General features: G+C 51.1%; 1 protein-coding gene across 2 annotated transcripts in view; it reads left to right on the top strand.

Annotated features, from left to right (window-relative positions):
- Nucleotides 1-2,816: 2,816 nt before the first annotated feature.
- The window catches only part of gpr158a (G protein-coupled receptor 158a), a 28,647-nt gene continuing 11,238 nt past the window's right edge, over nucleotides 2,817-20,225 (top strand). For both annotated transcript variants that reach the window (XM_029842856.1, XM_029842854.1), the window contains exons 1-5: nucleotides 2,817-3,960; nucleotides 7,837-7,942; nucleotides 13,774-13,876; nucleotides 15,611-15,822; nucleotides 16,716-16,784. In XM_029842856.1, the coding sequence (XP_029698716.1) occupies nucleotides 3,104-3,960; nucleotides 7,837-7,942; nucleotides 13,774-13,876; nucleotides 15,611-15,822; nucleotides 16,716-16,784 (1,347 nt within the window). In that variant the 5' untranslated portion in view covers nucleotides 2,817-3,103. The remainder of the gene's footprint in view (nucleotides 3,961-7,836; nucleotides 7,943-13,773; nucleotides 13,877-15,610; nucleotides 15,823-16,715; nucleotides 16,785-20,225) is intronic.

The raw sequence follows: 20,225 nt of genomic DNA, 5'->3' as shown, positions 1-20,225 counted from the left end.
GTCCACGGCTCAGTGCGCCGGGATAATTGCAGGTAGCGGTTTCCATCCCCTTAATGTGCACCTACGGTATAATGGAAGCCTTTCTCTCTTTGACTGTGCAGGAAATCAAAGGATTCTGAAGTGGATCTGCTTTTATTTAAAGAAACCCCCCCCCCCAGGACCAAACCCTTCTTGTCAATCCCGGACGTAGAATTGAAAGTGCTGGCGCCGAGCAAGTGTTTCTGAAGTGGAGGTACGACACTGGCCCGCCGCTGCAAAGCCCCGGGTTAAACTCTTGGCAGCGGCATCTCCGGCTCGGCTAATGTGAGTCCACAAAAGCCCGTTTGAGAATTTAAGGCCCGGGGGGGGGGGCTGAACACTGAGTTGTTGGCTAGAGTTTGATTAGCGAATCAGGTTATGAGGCAGAACATGCTGGTTGTTTTGACAAAAGCTATGAACAATAAAATACTGATCAAAGTTTCTGACATAAAAATTGAACCTAATTTGGAAAACGGCCTCCGGCTCTTCTTCCAGAACGGGCGAGCACGTGCACCAGGATCTTATTCTAATTGGACGCTGAGTTACGCAACTGAAACCTCCAGTCATTTCAACGCTGCCATTGCTAAACCAACACTGCTAGCTTACTTGTAGCAGGCTAACGTTAGGCCTAAAATGAGCCCACAGGCAGCCAGAATATGTTTGAAGCTCATCTTCTAGCATATACTTGAGGGGGGTCAGTTTCATACCTCCCAGACCGGCCGGCCCCCCGGCGGAAGCTGACCCCTAGCAGTTAGCTGTCAGCCCGAGCCCAGCCAGGTCCTCCGAGACAAAGCTCATATCTTGTTTCACGCGGGCCCATCCCGGGGTCATTGATTTCTCATTCCACGAGTGAGAAATGGATTCTCCTGCCTTCATCCCGCAGAGGGGAAGAATTTGGCAGCGTCACCAGAAGCCTGATGGAAGCGTCAGTTAAATGGAATCTCTGTGTCTCTCAGGAACCTTCACGCGGCTGCTTCACCTTCAGCGGGAGCAAAAAAGCTAGATTGGCATACCTGTTTATTAGCCGACCCTGGGTTTGCATCAAAATGCTAATGAGCTCCATCCAGCAGCATCTTTTGGTGGCAAGCACCTGTTGATGCTATCATTAGCTCTGCATTCTGGGAGCGAATGCTGACATAATTAGCGGAGAGGCCTTGGTATGCTAATCTGAACATTTAGATACCGTCTGAGAATAAACAACATTTTTAAAAAAGAGTTAAAATCAAAGAGCATTATGTCGAAATGTCAGTTGTCCCTATATGCTAGCTGTGAGCTTGTTGCCTCAACAGATGCTAACTGGTAGCAGAGAGATGCTAATGCAGGTGATACAGATTCAAGGATCGTGATTGACCGCGTTTGTCGCCACGGAACAACTTCATGTTTCGACACAGCCGAGTTCTTGCACCCCATAGAAACGTATACGTGTTGCCACGGTAACCGGCTTTAGTTTTTACAGTTTGCTGTCATAAAGGAGTAGTTAAAACACCTCAACGTGGTTGCCTTTGAGGCTGTTTATGTGAGGGGTGAGGCCAGTTGCTCGACCACGTCGCTACAGTTGCCCCAACAACAACGGAGCGTTTTTATTTACGCCCTTTACTCGCCGTCACAGCCTCTTCTCCCAGTCCTCACAGCTCCTCCGAACGACAGCGGCGCCACAGATGGCTTCCCCTTCATCCCTCGTGCCTCCCGCCCGCGCCGCCACCTTCCCAGTGATTTCCCGCCCGAGGTGAGGAGTGATCAGCGACTGTCGCACGGTGAGTGATTTCCTGACTGCGGGCCGAGTCCGGGACAGCGAGAGCTTGTTTATCAAAGTGACAGATCGGACAGGAGAGGAGAGCAGCAGCCGACCATCACCGGGACGGCTGTTAGCTTCTGCGGCGTCAGAATGGTGAACAATAAAGAAATGATCTGAATGTGGCGCTCCCGAGGTTCCTCAGGGGGGTTGTGTGACCTTCCTTTGGTCTCCCTAGCTTACCCGAGGCTGGAATTAGCTGTGTGACCCGGGTCTTCACCAGAACCAGAGAGGAGGACCCTCTGAGTGATGTCCAGGACCGCAGCCTGTTTATCATCAAAGCCCAGGCACTTTTAATCTTTCTTTGTATTTAGCTTCAGTGTTCATGGGTCGTCTGGAAGCAGCGTTCCAGCTCGGAAGGTGCCCCGCGGCACATCTGCGGAAGGTTGAACGGAGGTTCGTTTCGTGTTAATCGTCTGTTTTCGTTTTAGCTCCAAAGCTAGCGCGTTCTGAGCCGCTCCCGTCACATGATGGGTCCACGTTCTGTTTTAACCATTTTTGGGATCCACTGACAGCAGAACCCAAACACAGGAGTCTTCGGACCAAAGTTCTAACCAGGACTTTCTGGCATATTCAGATGTGTGTCCAGAGCCTCCTGAAAGTCTGTGGAGAACCAGTCTGGCTCCCAGATGTGTCACCCTCCGACACGCCTGTCTTCCTCACCCGAGGAGAAGCCTCAGGCTCACCGCAGCGTGACGGCGGAGAGCATCTTCTCTCCGGACCTCGGGTCTTCAGGAGCTTCAGGATGTCCAACCTCTCGGTGTGTCTCTGCGAGGTGACTGATAGAAACAGCAACCCTGGGATGGGGGGGTTGGGGGGGTCCTGGAGACCTGGATGAAGGTGGGCTCGACACTCCTGCACGCTGCGTTTGAGGGCGATATGCGTTTGTGAGAAGCTCCCCCGACATCTTAAAATTGGAATAAATTAGCCTCTTCCTTTACGGAGAAGAGAGAGAGGAGGGGGGGAGAGAGAGAGAGGGATGAGAGGAGAGAGAGGGAGGGAGAGAGGGATGAGAGAGGGATGAGAGGAGAGGATGCGGGCGAACGCTCAGTATCAACAAGCTGCATGAAGCATCTGTAAGATAGATTTAGCGCGGGTAGCAGGGGGGTTCCTTCCGTGTCCCCCCCTCCCCACCTCACCTCATTCTTCTGCATCAGAGGCGTGAATCTCACCGCAACCTCCAGCCGGAGGTGCAGCGATGCTTTAGCGGCGCCTTTCCGCTCCGTTTTCCGCCCATCGACACCGCAGTTCGATCCCCCCCGCACATCCGTGGACGCTTTCCGGGGGGGGAGTATGGCTGTTTTCCGGCTGTCGCTCCTGCTGCAAGTGGCGCTGGTGATCGGATCCAACCTCAGATACCCGGAACGCTCGGCGCATCGGGGAGAGGGGACGCGCGAGGCGGCGGATCGCGCTCAGGCGCAGCGGCGGCGGCTTCACCATCCGCCCGCGGTGACGGCGGAGCTGCCGCAGAAACTGGAGGAGCGTCTCCCCAAAGTGGTCGCGGCTTTCCTCCACAGCGGGGACTCGACCACCTTACAGCACGCCAACTGCTCGGGAAGGTACGAGCTCACCTCTCTGCGGGGAAGGTCACACGCCGTCCCGCACCGCTCCATGAGCGGCGCGCTGGACGCGGTGCTGCACGCCACCAACTTCCTCAACATGATCCTGCAAGCCAACAGGTCCAGAGAGCAGAGTCTGAGGCGCGACATCGAGTGGTACCACGCTCTGGTCCGGAGCATCTTGGAGGGAGATTCAAAGATCCACCGGGCTGTCGTCACTTTTGGGGCGGATGCGTCCGCGGAGGGGCCCGCGGTGCTGCTCCAGGCGACCAGGGCCGGAGGGGAGATCGTCCTGCAGGACCTCTCCAGCGTGGCCCACCGACTCCACAACCGCACCGCCGACACCGGCTGGTACCACGACGTCAAGGACGCGAAGAAGAAGCCCGGCTTCCGTAAAAGGGTGCTAAGCCAGGATCTGAGATCAGCTGAGAATTCTGTGAAAAGGGGGGAGAGCTTCATCCCAGACAGGTCACACGTGAGGTGGTCTGCTCCCTACCTGGAGTGTCACAACGGGAATTTCGTCCCGCGATGGCTTTTGACCTTATCGGCTGCTTTCTATGGCCTGAAGAAAGACCTGGCTCCCGTATTCAGGTAGGCAGGCTCACGTCAAACTATCTTATCTTGGTGCCCCCCCCCCTCCCCTCCATCCCAGAATATCCCAGAATTCCACCAGATGTAATGGATCTGTAGGAATTCTGGGACCCTCACTTCCTTCCTGAAGCTCCAGATGTTGCGTGTGTTCAGGTACCACCTGAACTAATCGTGTGCAACCCCCCCCACCCCCCAACCCCCCCGACAAACCGCAGCTCCCCCAGCAGAGGCCTCGGCTCCAGTACGAAAAGGAGGTGGGATGCTAAAAATAACTCTGGATGAAACTGGTGGAAACCTCTGACTGCAGCGCCGGGCTTATTTTCCAAACTGTTCTCACCCACAAATGTCTGAATATTTGCCCCCCTCCTACTGAACCCCACCAGCAACCCCCCCCCCCCCCCCCCGCCCCCCCCCAAATAAATATTGAATCCCAAACGGGGGTTTCATGTGTGTTCCGATTAATCTTTAATCGATTCGCTGGAGTTGGGACAGACGGAGGAAGAGTGAGAAACCAGTGATTTCACACGCACGTTGTTCCTCCCAGATGGGGGTGGGGGGGGGGCTCGGCTATTTTTACCCCATCCCAAGGTGTGACCAGCATGGCTGTTTGCTATTGTTTCGTGTCCCCACAGACCGAAGTAGCTTCTCAGTCGCATTTGTGTCGAATTTTTGGAATTCTGGGAAGAAACATCTGAATTCCAGAATCGGCTGACTTTGGCCTTGACGGAAACTCGACATAATCCGCAAAATGCTGAACTTTTACCACAATCCCACAATTGAAGCAAAGACATCGGGTCAATGCGGTGGTGGATAAAACACAACTTTTCATTTGTGCCCTAAAATGCATCATTACAACATCGTAAAGTATCATATTATCCTCAGTATAGCCTTGGAGGTATGCTTATACCTGGGTGGGTATTAGCTTCGCATCCAGTCGATTTTTTGTGCGGAATCTTTCGGTACTTTAGTAGGTTTATATTCCACTCTCACTTCGGGATAATGAACTATTTTAGATTGGAAGTTAGCTTCAAAAGCTGCATGCTAGCTGCAGCTTGTGTGACGATTTGACGAATTTGAGCACCGTTTCGCCTTTTCTTCTTTATTCGATTTGTGGAATGCTTAAGCTAGCTTCTGAATAGCTATGTTTTGAGGTGGCGCAACAGTCCTAGCAGTAGCGGGAGCGGCGCCCTCTTCCTGCCTGGTCCTCAGCAGCCGGCCAGATAAGAAACAGGAGAGCAGGAGATGATCTGGCCGCCTCAGACATCAGCTCTCCTCCGTTTCCCCTCCAGACGAACACACAATCGATACTACGATGAATTAATAATGAAAGTTGTAGAACAACAACCCTGCACGGGCCGTCTTCGTTGCCTTTTAAAGGTGCACTCGCTTCCTACCGCGGGGAAGAACTCTGGTGTCCTGTTGAAAATGGCTACGCGTTGCTAGTTAACGATCGTTAGTTACAGAGTGTACGCGACCTGCGTAGTCGTTCCCTACGTCTCCAGGCAACAGGACCTAGCCACCAACCTCCCACGAATGTTTGGAGAACACCCCAGGCGGTGACGGCTAACCCGCCTCTCATTCGGAATCTAATGCTACGTCTCTGTGCTAGTTTTTTAGCATACAGACTTCCGTTCCCAGAAGTGTCACCGTGATATCCACCGATGCTGCATTGCTACCGTATGTTAACACACACACAACGTTCAAGGGAGACCAGTTCAAACCATCTATGACGACATGCTTCTCCGAAGGCTAAACTGGTCCTAATTTGAGCAAAAACATCCTCGTTTACACTTGGCTAAACGCCTCGTTTTTCCCACAAGCAGCTAGCGTCTGAGAGGCCCCGTACTTGGGGGGGGGGGGGGGCAACATCTGCTTATATGGATGCTGTCCAGGAAGAGCTGGGAAGGAATCCCCACCATTCCTGGGGCTAGGAAGGCTAGCTCTGCAGCCCTTAAATGTCAACAGAAGCTCCGGCTGCCAGCATTCCCGGATGAAATTAGCCGAGAACTGGCTCAACGTCTCAAATGAATTCAGCTAATATCCTCTCAACTGTCAGCAGCTCACATTTATCGGGCTTTTGCGAGAGGGCGTTTGGTCTTCGGGGGGCGCGTTTCATGACAGGGGTGTCAAGGAGGGCAGAAGCTCTCATAAAAACAGATTTCTTTATTTGTTTTCAGCAACAGCCGCTCGGCCGCCGGCGCTCTTTCTGAGGACTTGTGACAGAACTCAATAAAACCGACCCCAGCTGAAGACAAAGCATCGTCGATGCCCGCAAGCCGCGCTCACTTTAGCTTCTGCTCTTCCTGGCAGCTTAATGCCTTTCCATCACGGAGGAGGCGCCTTCCCCAGGACGGCCGCCGCTCTTCCTCATTGTTCCGCGCCATCGTTCCTGAACTCTGACCACTGAAGGGACACAGATGTGTTCCTGTCCCACAGATGAGGCTGAATTTGCCCGCGAGGTCATGGGATTACAAGCTATTTATATGAAATAGACAATAAAGAACGCTGAGCTATTTGTGCTAGCTGCACCCGAATAATCGGTGTGCTGCTAAATTTGTAGTAGTGCCAATAAATTAGTTTGTTATAAGGTTTTAGACCCTGTAGCTAACAGTTGTAACTAACAAGCTTCTAAATCTTTGTTAAATGACAAATAGCGTTTGCCTATGCTATGCCCTAACAGCTAATCAGAAACTTGGAAGAAGTTGCTTGGTGGTGGCTAGCTGATTCAGCTAGCCTTTAGCTCTACAGTGTGTTAGCTTAAAGTGTAACTCCCATTAGCATTCCTACTGTTAATATAAACCTTTCAAACTATTCAAAATATTATCAAAACCTGCTAACAAACCATATCGAGATTATGGCGGCCTAAAAGCAACTCTCTCCCCAGCTAACTTTAAAATGCTGAGGCTAACATTAGCTAGAATGGCCGTAGCCTGCCGGACTCTCCTGTCCGGCCTTTCGGCCCGCTAAGAACAGCTATCTCCTGCCCTCCGAGATAATCCCGCCAGAGGCGCGGCGGTGGCCACCAGGACGCCAGGCGCAGCGGTGGCTTTTTATTCTTATACACGCAGCATCATCAAAGCTGAGCGACTTCAATAGTTGTGCTGACGAGGCAAATGCACACCCTCTGGGGGGAGGGGGGTCGGGGGGTCAGGGGTTAAGAGGTGAACTCGCAGCTAACGTTTGCTTGTATCTGAGACTGTTTTTCGCTCCTCCAACAGAATAAAATCACCTGAATTTCAGCTCCGCCTGATTAAACAGATGATTCACGAGTTTATTATTAGCTCCCATCAAACGGTGGGAGTCTGCGTCGGTCGGGGCCGTTTTTACCGACTTTATTTAGCAGATTACGGAGGAGCCAGTTGGCGGTTCTGAGAGATCAGCAGGAGTGACCTTCAGAGTCTTCCAGGTCGCGGAGCTTCGGGGAGCTAAATAAGTGTAAATCCTCCTGCCCGGACCCTCCCACCAAACACGGATCCTCGCCTTTGCTGGGCATTTTGCTGCGATCGATACGTCAGACTGAGCTCCGGGCAGCAGATGAATCTTCTGCCCCTTCCCCCGGGGTGCTGGGTCAGCCTGGCACGATTCTCCAGGGGGCGTCCTGGGAGGCGCCCTGGCCAGAAACTCCCTCTGGCTTGGGTCACTGCACTCTACATGATCCCCCGTTTTCAACTGTTAAAACAAAAAAAAAAAGACGATTCATCGCTAACGATGCTAATAGTTGGTCCAACCAGTCATTTGGGACCACTTTGTCCACCAGTTCTACCACGGCGCTGCCTGATTATGGATCAGCCGTGTTCGGTTTCACAATGAATTGACCCCAAACTGCGTGTCGTGGTGCGGTTTCCCTCTCGGTGACACTGTCCTCCTGTCCTGCAGCGGCGTGGTGCGTGTGGACATTAGCCTCCAGGATGTGGACATCGACCAGTGCTCCTCTGACGGCTGGTTCGGAGGAACTCACCGGTGCAACACGACCACGATGGAGGTGAGTAGCAACATCTAAGCCGCGACCGGAGATGCTAAAACGCTTAGCTGATGCTGATCGTTTTGTTTGGACTGTTCGGAACAGCGCTGCTCTGCCCTCATTATTCTTTCATCCCATCGTTTTGTTCCTTCACAAGTTGCTGCTGTCTAGCTAGCAGCTAGCCTGGGTCCTGAGTGACTGTGGAGGTTCGTGATGTGATGGATGGCAGTGCGCCGCCATGAATAATTAACACCTTTGTCTTTGCATTTCCACCTTCTGGGACCGTCGACCCCGGAGTGAGGAAAACATTGTTCTATAGATTTTTCGGCTGTCACATGGCACGGAGCCGACGCCAGAGCTCGTTAGCTTCACGCGTGCCCATTAGCCAGTGGATGACGGGGATTTCGGCCAGAACCAGAGGCGCTACGCTGGTATCTGTTACTGCTAACAAAGCAGGTAAACGACAGCTGAAGCAGCAGCCCCACAGCTCTGCCGCTACAACAGGAAGCCCGACTGCGGCGCCGAGTCCACGCGGGCGCTAATGTGATAAAGCCAAATTGATAGGGATGCCCCATATTTACAGCCAGGGATTCATTTTGGTCCGTTGCTGTTTCTTTTCTTTTTTTTATTGTGTTGGTTTTACTCAGCAGTTTGTGGCTTAATTGGTTTCTTTGGGGCCATTCGGAGGGGAAAAAAACTCAGTAATTTTAGTTCTCAGACGCAGTGAAGAGCCTTTTCTTTGCCTCATTGTTGAAAAAAGGCTTAACGGTTTATTTTTGTAAACATTCTATGCAGTTTGTAGCTGTTGTTCTGCTCACATCGCTGAGGATATTTGTCAGAGGACCTTTAGTTCCCCAAAGGGTTCTGAAGGAACGGGTGGACCGGCTGTTCTGGGAGAGGATTTGAGATTTGAAGGCACCGAGGTGCCTCTTGCCCAGCCTCAGCTAGCATAGCGATAGCTGCCGTGCTCAGAGTGGAACCTCCTGCTCCTCCACGTCCAGGCGTCTGTTGTCTGCTGTCTCCCCGAGGTGGATCCAGGACACCTCACCTCAACCTCCGGAGCGCCTCGCTGTCCCGCGGAAGCAGGTGGAAGGACATTCTGGGCTCCTCCCACCCTAAACACAACCAGGTGGTGATGGAGGTCCTGTGGCGCGAAAGGTCACGACGGTCATAAACAAAGCCGGACGCTGCTGCTCCGGGGCACCAGAATCAGGACCAGGAATGTTGTAATCAACCGGAGGAGGACGCAGCGGGACGCAACCGGAAGGACGTCTCCAGCCTGGACGGAGGAGACCGATGAATAAAACAACGTCCAAACACTAAAAGCCTTTTGATGCTTTGATGTCCTCGGCCCCCCGTGCGCTTTAATTCTGCCTCCTTTGGAACGTGGATGATTCCGCGGATGATTCCGACCTTGGTCGTCCTGCCACCAACAGCTATCGTCTCCATCGCACGCCGATTCATCCGCCACTGAATAAATAAACGCGTCCGTGTCGAACAACTGCCGCCGCCCTCCATTTCTCACCTTCTGCCTCGCTCTGCTTTTCTCGCCGCTCTGCCTTTTTTTTCTCGTTTTTTTGCAGCGGAGCTGTTATAAACACGTCCTGGGAGGTGAGGATGCTAAAATAAGCTGGTCAGATGAGGCTGGTCAGGGAAATAAAACAAGTTTCTGCGTGATTTACGTCTTATTGCGTCTCCAGCAGTAATCTGTCCTCACAGCTGCCCGTTAGCTTGTTCCACTGTCTCGGCGACGAGGTCTTGTAGCTAGTTTACCGTCGCGACAGGACGCCACAATCACGTCCTCCAGCCTGTTTCACTGTTGAGCCGTTAAAAACAAAGAAATTCCTAAAGGAGGACGTTTTTGTGAGGCTCTTTTTTTGTCTTTTGGTTTGTAGCAGTTCTTTTGACGGCCCGTTGGCGCGACGTTAGCAAGCTAACGGCAACATTCTGCAGCTGTTTTTACGGACATTGTTTTTCAGCTTCGTGGTAGGACCCATGTGGAGGTCTTGGCCCGTCCACCCAGGCTGAGAGGAGTGGGTCGGAGCGTCCCAGTTAGCTTAATTCCTTCCTTTTTCATGAAGCTAATAGCCAACTTACAATGACCTCAGCAAAAGTTGTGCTCGGTTATCAAAAGTGCAGATTCAAATTCAGCCTTTCATCACCTGGACACTGGTCAAGTGGTTCTGATGGGACCGGACGGAGTCTTTACACGCCAGACGCAGTTTACAAGAGAGAGAAAACTTTTCAAGATACGAAAATGGAACGTTCAGTTCTGTCGCGGTCGGAGCCAGAATCCAAAATATTGGAATATTTTTGAGCAGTTGCGACTTCCAGGACATTTTGTTGCCGCCAGTAAATGAAACTGGACGGATTTAAGAGCCAAGAGTGCGTCTCAACCAGCGTTCAAGCTAGCTCGTTGCTAGTGACGATGTTTGATGACTGTCCCGTTTCATTTTGGCTAATGCTGCCGAATTCCCAAACTTTGAGCGCCGCTGGTCTCCAGGCTCCGTCTTACATCAGTTCTGCTCAGCCCGCTAAAGCAAACACTGGGTCCAGGGAGGACGGCGGAGGAGTTGTCTGGGGACGCCTGAGATCAGATGTGAAGCGAGCGCAGCCTTATGCTCACAGAGGACGGGAATAGGCGGAGGAGGAGGGAGGCGCTGACAAAAAGATAAAGTGACAGTAGCTGGGTTTTAAAATAACCCTCCGTCACTTCATCTTAGGTCTGATGAAGACGCTTACGTAATCCCAGCCTGCCCCGAGCCTCGGAGCGTCTCCGAATAGACCCGGTCAAGCTCGGACCTTCTCCGCATCCTCTCCATTTTGGGATCAAAAAGGCTGGTTTTGCGTGGTCATGTGACCCGAGGGCGAGCGGGGCCTGAGACACAGTTAGCGTATACGCACGGCCGGCCGTTGTAATGGAGAGAAACGTTCAAAAGGGAGGAATCAAAGACACTTCGGACTCTTTAGTCTTCACTTCTAAGCAAGAAAGAACAAAGCACATCAAGCCCGACGGCGTCTCGGCGCCCGTCTGCGGGTTCCGTCTTGTGAACAAGAACACAGAGTATAAATGTCGGCCACGACTGTGATTACGAGAGCAGCGGTCGTGTCTGAACACGCCTCGGCCTCGTGGCAGCGTTTAGCTCCCTGAAGGCCGCCGTGTTTATCTCGCCGCTTTCCGGGCTTTGGTCTTTGGACTGCGCCCAGATCGGAGCCCCAGGTGTCCCGGCAGCGCCGCTGCAGCTAACTCGGGCTAGTTGACCTCATTTAAAGGCCTGGCTGCGCTCGTCCTGCGCGTCCCTCCGTGCACACGCAGCCTCCCGGCGACTGCAGATGCTCTTTTGTCTGCAGCGACGGCAGAATTCTGCAGATCAACAAATCCGTCCAATGTGAAGTTCCGAGTAAATCTCCTGCTCGGCTCCGTTCTGTGGCTCCGCTCTGTAATTACTGGATGATGAGCTTTCCTCGAGGTGTGTGTTGAACTCCGTGTGATCATTACGACCTACAGAGGCCTATTAGTCCCTGGCTGGACGCAGCGCCGCACCAGACGAGCGTGGGCTCCTTTCAAAGGCAGGAAGTGGTCCTAATTAGCCCGCAGAATCGCCACTTCCTGGTTTCCTGCTCAGGTGGAGCACGCCTGGCCTCGACATCAATTAGTGCATCCCGGAGCTTTTGTTTTTTTTCCTGCTCTAATTCCCAGTTCGATGATGTCATAAAAAGGTGACGGGGGAAAAACGAAGTGACGGAACCCACGGAGCGGGTTTGGACGGTCGCAGCAACTTGGCTGGTGCTTGTGTCACTCGTTGGCATGGTTACGGGTGACTGAAGCACTTGAGCAAATGTCACCGACCGAAGGCTCGGTTTAGAACGTGGTCTTTGGCGCCAGATGCGCCTTCGGCCGTGGTCAGGACCCGATGTGGGCTCTTACTGACGAAGATCCTCCCCGTGGACAGAGCTCCTGCTCCGGTCCACCTCTGCCCGGACTGAGGGAGGAACCGGAGCTTAGAATCCTCCCATTTGGGCCTGACGTGGGCCTTCTGACGCCGACCGGGTCAGAACTGCTCCACGTTTCACCTCAGATGGCGCCGAGGCAGCTTGGACCGCTGTCACGACGACACGAGCAGCGTCGCAGCGGACACGAAGGCAGCGACAGAGTCTGCGTTCGGTCTATTTTTGACTCCTGCAGCTCCGCTTCTTTTTTTTTGGGGGGGGGGGGTAAATACGCGGGAGCTGTCAGCGTGACGCACTGAAATAAAATAAAATAAATAAATAAAAGCAGCTCGCACAATTAGCACGGCGGAGTTTGAGTGATCGGCATCTTAAGCAGCTGGCGTGGGATCGTCAGCAGATCCCGCACACACACACGCGCACGCACGCACGCACACCGAGCTGTAGGTGTTGCTAACGCATATCTGCGCGGGAAACGCAGCGTCGGTTCGCTTCTCAAGGTCTCGCCGGGCGAACGTCTATTTCTGGGGATGTCAGAGCTCGTCTGAAACACATTAGGCTCAATCACACGGGCCTAATTAACGATCAGTTCACGTTAATGTGATTGCTGGCAGGATGAGATATCCGCTATCAACATATCATCATCACATAGAATTAATAGCTTGTGTCATAAAGCAGGTCGCCGCTGGAGCCGCCGTTTGTTGTTTTATTGATGAAGCCTCTGAATATGGTCAGTGTGAGGCGATAGGAGAGCCTGGCATGGGGTTAGCTTGATGGGAGCGCGACGATTTGGCCATTTTTTTTGTTGATGACCCTCAGAACTTACCGACAAAATTACGTGACGACGATTCAAATGTCGGAGAAAAAGCGTTAATATCCAGATTTGGCAGCTAAAATGAGTTAACGACCTTAATTTGCTGCTTGGAAATGTGAAATAGTGTCAGAAAATGTGAACGTTGCTGCTGCTTGATGCGGTATAATGCTGGTTTATCCACTGAATATAGGAATAACTCAGAACAAAGGACCACAGCAGCTAGTGTGTGTGTGTGTGTGTGTGTGTGTGTGGCTGCTCCACCGCCCAACACCCTCCACATCTGTGCCCAGTCTGCAGAGCTGGCAGGAGTGGGACGCACCAGCGGAGCTATTTCTGGCTCTTCCTGATGCACACGCACCTGTCTCAGGTCGTGTGTGTGTGTGTGTGTGTGTGTGTGTGTGTGTGTGTGTGTGTGGACAGATGAGCAGTGACAGGCAGTATCTGCAGCATGCTCCACCTGTCCTGAGGACGACAAACACAGGAGCTCAGGTCCCTGACTCTGCCCCTCAGTATTAAAGCTGCAGTGTTTCGGACTCCAGCTAGCCGAACTGCGGCCCAAATAAATGATTCTGTCGGACTCTGTGAGTGAAGCTGGTCGATCTCTGTGTCCGGCCCGGCTAGATGAAGATAACCCTCCTGGCTAATTAGTATTGGACGTTGTCCGGTTGACCTTTGATGACACAAACCAAACAATCAATAAACAACTTGTCTGGCGGTAAAGCTAGCAGGAAACTGCTCGCCTGGTGATTGATGAAGGGAAGCTGACAGAAACCCCTCCACATGGTGCGGAAGGCGAGTATAGAACGGGGTATACGTGCACTTTAAAAGTGCTGCTTTGGTAATGTGAAGCGTAAATAAAGGTTCTTCCTCTACAGCGGTAATTTAGCGCCACTTTGAATGCTCGCCCGTCTCTTCACAGCAATTTGTTTGAGGAACTCGACAGCACTCGAGAGTTCATCGCTAATAATTGCCTGGTGAGGCTCGTGCGAGCGCGGCTCACCCGCGGACCCCGGCTCACCCTCCGCTCCAGCTGCCGCTCTTGTTCCAACTGTTTCATCCGTGCCCACGTTCTCCTCTGCTCTGTCCTCAGTGTCTGCCCATCCACGGTCACGGGTTCGTTCTGGACAAGTACAGCTGCCACTGCAAGACAGGGTTCTACCACCCCAGCAGACTCGCCGTCAACAGCTTCGCGAGTAAGTGTCGCCGTGTGTTTAGCTTAGAAAAGCTCACACTTGTCCCTTAAAGGTGGCTATAATCACAGCAGTTAGCTAATCGACTCAAGACAGGATCTGGCAGGAGGTTTTCTTCTGCCCCTATCTTTGCTGAAACTCCTCCCACTCATAGGAAGGAAGTAAAGTCACTTCCTTTAACGGTAGCTACAACCACACCTACACCTTCATTATCATGTATCTCAGGCTAATGCTAACCTCATTTAGCACAGTGTAAATCATTCTGAAGGGGAGATGGAAGGTTGTTGCTGAAACTCGGAATAGCTTTAGCAGCCGATCTCCAGGATTTAGGCCGGTCGGCGTTCTCCATCACGCTAAATTACATCGTCACTTTCTGGTAATGAAAAAGCAAACATGTTAGCGCCCTGTCGAGGAGCTGCAGCACCTGGGGAGGCTAATCAGGTTGGAAGGAAATATCTTCCTGACGGTGGCGACTTTTCCTGCTTTATTTCTGTCGACGGTGTTAATTAAAAATGGCTTCTGCTGCCCCAGAACCCCAGCGGACCTCACCGGGCCTCCATCACTCTAATACCTTCATTTTGCTTCTCTTTCACTTCTGTTTCCTCCCAGTCCACCTGCCGCCCCCATTACTGCTCTCGGTTTAACTGTTTCTCCTCGTTAGCATGTTTACGCGTACGCCGATAACAAGCCCGTTAATCCACGAGGGGACGTCTCCGACACAGAAAGAGAGCGCGGCTCGTTCCCCTTTGTCTCCCAGTAAGCCTCCATCCTCTTCACAAATTCACCATGACCCCCGGCGCCAGGCGGCGGCGCGGGGATCGGACCATCCGGAGCTGGAAGAGGTGACTCACTGGTGCAGAGATAAGTGCTTCTTTTAAAGGGATCACTGATGTGCGGAGTCATAGCCAGCTTCTTTTTAAAGGGAAAATCCCTGCAAATCTCTGAGACAATGGCTGTTTTCACCAACCGCCGCTCCAGCTCGCCGTTCTTTATCTGTCCGCCCATACGCTCGTATTCCCGGGGCTTTTGCACCAGCTGCTAGCTTCTTGGGTTTTACCTGATTTTACCATGCAGGGATTTTAACGCGCAGAGAGTTTCCGTCTGCGACCAAACTCCTCAGGCCAATGCCGAAACTCTGACGTTGTCCTTTATTTGCGTGAAGCCTCTTTTCCTGAATGACGGACAGAGCGAGGCGTCGATGAATCCTCGTGAGGTCGAGGAAGGACGAACGCAGACACACGTCCTTCTGTCACACAAGTTCAGTTTCCAGATGCTTTGATTCCGGAACCTTCAGCCGAGGGAGAAAACTGCGATCGTTCCAAAAAGACCTTCTAGAAGACGTTAACGATTATTATTTTACAGCTGAACTAGCGATAGCGATCCAGTTGTTTGTTTGGTTTTTTGGTTAGAAATGTAGCACATTAGCATTACATTACTGACCATTCTGAGCTGACACGTTCTCACATTTATTGCCTGAATTTTGGAAACATGCTGAGTTTCTTTTTGACTACTTTATGCATTAGGCTAAGCTAACAAGTTCAACCTTCTAGCCTTGCTGTTATTGGTTGAATAAGAGTCGAGCAGCTAGACGAATTTATCCATTTGGTTCATCATAGTGAGAGTAAGCTAGTTCCAATTTAGCATTCGCCAACCTCTGATGAGCGATTCTCCAAACGAAAACACACAGAAATGAGGGATTTGTTCTTTCTCCTGTTGTTTTTTCCTCCTGAAAATAAGGAACAGCTGCAGAAAGTGGCCCAAACGCTGACGAGGGGTCTTCCAGCGACTGCCTGCCCTGTCAGCAGGGCTGCGCCTACTGCAAGGACGACACCCCCTGCGTGGCGCAGGAGGATGGCGCTCTCCGCCTGGCTGTTCTGTCCTTCCAGTGCCTCTGCCTGCTCGCCATCCTCCTCAGCATGGTCCTCGTCTACCACTTTCGCAGGAACAAGGTACGAGCAGCCGCCGACGTCAGTTAGCAATAAGAAAACGCGCCGATCGCTCAGGTCAAGAGTCCAAATCTGCCATAAGGTCAAAGATTTTAAGGTGTTTCGCCTCGCGCGACCATCTGGGTGCTTCCTGACCGGCAGTGGCCATCAAAGCTGGAAAGGCGGCGTGTTTGAAGTGGCATCAAAGAGGTCAGACACGTCAGCTGATTCAGCATCGCGGACCTGCAGTGTGTTCTTGTTCTTGCTACTCTTCTTCTTACATCTCTTCTGAGCTGAGCCCAGCTCACTCCTCTGGATGAAGATGAAACTTGTGGATCCTCGGGGGCTTTGTCGTAATGATGTAATCCTCATTTATGTGATCCCCGTTAATCTCACCAGAACGACTTTAAGATCTTTCGCTACTTTCACAGCTCTGCACGGACTTTATGGTCATTAAAAATGTTGTGTTTTCACAGCATCAAACATGCTTTCTCCTCTTATAACGCACCCCCCTCCCCCCCAGCATCAGTGAGAAAAGTGTTGAAATGTCCGACACAAGAGGTGCTTGCGAAGCTCCCGAGATGCTCTAAAAGGTCCCTGGGGCGCCGCTGCTTTCATGTTTCAAATAAGAAAGCTCCTCTTCCCCTTTCAGACCATCTATTGTGGCTTTTTTAGCCTCCAGAAACATTAGCGTCATTTAAAAATGGCCTTGTGTCCATCTTCTAGATGAAAAACATCACTGCAACAGTTTTGATCCTGATATTTCAGGGACAGAAGTCAAACTGGGGGGGCATAAGGAGACCTTTTTCATGCTGGAAACTAGACGTTAGAGGGACAGAAAAGTGTCACAATTATACAAACGTGTGTAGGAATGGTGTAAAAGAACAACATTTTTCTTTGGGGTTTCTTCCTGACAGAGTATCAGAGCATCTGGGCTGGTCTTGCTGGAGGCAATTCTGTGTGGAGCTCTGCTTCTCTACTTCCCGGTAAGTGGAAAACAACCGTGTGTGTGTGTGTGTGTGTGTGTGTGTGTGTGTGTGTGCATTTTCGAACTCCTGGAGGTGTTTGCCCTTAATTCTTCTACTTTGCACCTCTGAGCTGAAAACAGCAGTTTCCTCCTTTCCAGAAGGTCGACATTCAGCCTGACCTTCACTCCGTCATCTGAGCTGCTGGTGTCGAGCTGCTGGTCTCAAACTGCCGGCCCGTGGGCCGCTTCCGGCCCACCGACCCCCTCGTTGCAGACCCACACTGTTTGCAAGGACAAACATCCCAACATTGCTAAAAGTTGGGCATTTGAATCAAAACGCTTTTACCTTTTTATTTTTTGCAATCCTCTGTAAGCTAGCATGAACAACAACATTGAGCCGTGTAACTCAGTCATAAACCAGTCTCATCTGGCATCAGTTGTATAACGTCCTTGGTTTGGGCTCCTGGGATAGCTCATTATTGCTTCGGGATGACCAGACTCACACCAACGCATCATCAATTCACACAAGTCTGCCTTTATATCCTCCACTCGACCATGTGGGGCATCGGCTAATTGCAATTTACTCACAATCGCATGCAGCTATATGCTTAGCCGAGCAACACGGAGCAAATGTAATTAAAGGCGACTGATTTAGAGCCGGCTAATCAATCCAATTTGCCGCGCTGAGGTCCGGGAAAGTAATAACGTTTGAAACGTGCACAGTGAGAGCGCACGGGGAGTCTGGATGAACTGGAGATGATCGTCCTGGAAGCAGCTAAAAATAGACCCGTGTCGAAGAGGGAAGTTAACTTGTCGGCTGCAGAGATGAGTGTTTCTAAAGTTGGACTCTGATTGTCTTGTCCTGATCATATTAAAACATCATCTCTCCGCACGGTTCTGCTCCATTGATCTCCCTGTTGACGCCCCCCCCCCAACCCCACCCACCGTCCCAGAAGGGTGAGACGCATCACCTCCGTCTAAATATAGAATGCAAATATTCATCCGCCTCCTCTGTTTTCAGTATTTCTGCTCCTGTTAAACATCTCCTCCTCCTTTGTGGCTCCCCAAGGAACACGTAGAATAACTCCTCCGTTCCCCCGGTTGAAATGAAAGGGGGGGGGGGTGGGGGGGTGTGAAGATGCGAAATTAAGGGGATCTATTTCTGTCTGGCTCCTGAGATGAGAGGACACGCCTGTGTGATTCACGATATGATCCCGGATTAGCTCGCTGGGTGTCGGACTCTCTGCTGGGGGGTCTCAGATTAAGGCACTGACCCCACCCCCGCTCGTCTCCTCCTGTAAGGAGCGTTGGGTCGTGGTGCTGCTGCCCCCTCTGGTTGTCGGTGTCATTGAAATATGTAACTGGGTCCCAGTCGCCTGGTATTGTCCCAGTTGTTGAAGCCTTACGGATGTAGGACAACACCAGAGCTAATTTCGTATGCGGCAGACACCAACATGCGCGTTGCCGTAGCAACCAGAAAAACCAAATGAAGGAATCTTCTGGAGGGTCGGGAGACTCTTGGAGAAAATTTGTTGTTTGATGATCTCCTTCTGTCTCTCTGTCTTGACTTCCTCTTCTTCTCCTTCCTGCCAACACTTTGAGGTCGGCACGATTCCGACGGAGATGTAGGAATGTGTCCAGGAGAACTTAGAATCGCCTCACTTCCTGTTTATAATGCCGCCAACACTTTGAGAATTCGCTTTTTGCCGCTCGTATCGGCAACCAGGAGCTCCTTGTCTTCAATCCGGTCATCATTAGCTGCCATTAGTTGCTCTGCAGTTTGTGGGCGGAGCAACACGAGGCTAATTACCGGAGCCTCGGCGTCTCTCTCTTACTCTGCTCTGCCTTCCATCCGAGCTTCTCCGACACTTCAAATCAGACTTAAGCGAATCAAGAGGGCGGCTGTTTGCATTTCCAGACCTCCCATTTCACCCAGTCGCACTGCTGAAAAGAGCCTCAGCGTCCATGCTGGTCGTCTGTCTGTCCTCTACGACGTGATATTTCACTCTTCTGCCAGTTTTTTTGGGTTCTTCTTCTTGGAACATGTCCCAGGATCTAAAGTGGTGATGAGGAGCAAAGGGAATTGTGGGAGACAAGAAGCAGCTAGTCTGGTCTTGATGGTGCAGAGGCCAGGCTGGATGTAATTTACACCCGGCTCACCTCTGGGAGTGGCAGCAGGGGAGAGAACCATTACGTCCCTCCAGAAAGCTAGCCTACCCGCCTTGCGGGAAGTGTCAGTTTTCATATAAAAACGGATCCATTGATATTACAACACCATCACGCCTCCCCCACTCCTCCCCCCGCTCTGTCACTGAGTTCTGTTGATGAGAAGAAAAAAGATCCATCCCGTTCTCTGCTGATGTGGATACACAGAATTCAATCTCTGTTAGCAGGAAGCTGAAGAAAGGCGGGATAGCAAGAGGCTAATATTTTAGCTACAGCTGCCACGACTGTTTATGGGATGTGTTGATGTCACATCGCTGAAATATGATTTGGTCTTTTTAATTTAACTTAGTGCTCATTAGCATGGAGTCGCTCTTAAAACCGTCGCCGCCAACTGTGGCGATAATTCAGCGTTCAGAGCATTTTAAAATTACAAGCATCACAATAAAACGGTCTGATGTGCCGACGGGGTCTTTTTTCAATTCTAAAACTGGATTTATTAGCAAATGTTAATTCTAAGCTAGGTGATTCAACGGAATTGCAAAACTCAAGTGAGAAGGTGTTTTTTTTAGCATAAATTCGACATTTTGACAATAGCGCTAAATTAGCCAACAGAAGAGCAAACAGAGGTAGCTAAAATAAGGTTGAAACAATGTTACTGAGCAATGCTTGTATAATTTTGATAAAAAATAAATGAAAAAGAGCACAAAATTGTTTCGTTTACAACTCGTTTTACTGCCACCAAGTGGCCAAAATCGTCACTTCAGATCTTGAAGATGATCTTTTTTAGGTTTCATCCTTTAATATTGGGAACATCTACTGATGGAAAATGTTGCCAGACGGTATTTTTGCTGCCTGTCAGCTGATTTGTCTTCGTTGAAGGAAAGTCTGACGTCCTCTCTGATCGATACCCTACAGGACTCTGACCTTCACGGGAACGCTGATCAATCCCCGGAGCTTCCGCCTCAGCGTGCTCGCCACCATTTGCATTTTTATTGTTTAGACATCGTGAGTTAATTACACAGTGCTGCTTTTGTCGCCGACCGTATTAGTCTAATTAAAGAATCCTCCCACTTTGTTTTTAAAGTGGTATTTTGCTCTGTTTTCCTCATTGGACGGAGGAGCTAATTATCCGAAGCGGTCTAGCACAAAATTGTTTGATGCATCCAGTCGGGAGTCATATTGTGGTTGTGGGCACGTTCAGAAGCTCATGTGGAGTCTTAGGGGACCTTAGAGTGCCATTGTTTAGAAATTTAGATGCTAGTTAACACTAGAGGAGTCTGTTTCATGGACTAAC

This window comes from Takifugu rubripes, chromosome 10 (genome assembly GCF_901000725.2).
Source record: "Takifugu rubripes chromosome 10, fTakRub1.2, whole genome shotgun sequence".
NCBI classification, from domain to species: domain Eukaryota; kingdom Metazoa; phylum Chordata; class Actinopteri; order Tetraodontiformes; family Tetraodontidae; genus Takifugu; species Takifugu rubripes.
Note: the sequence above shows the minus strand (reverse complement) of the source record. Positions and strands in the feature narration are given on the sequence as shown.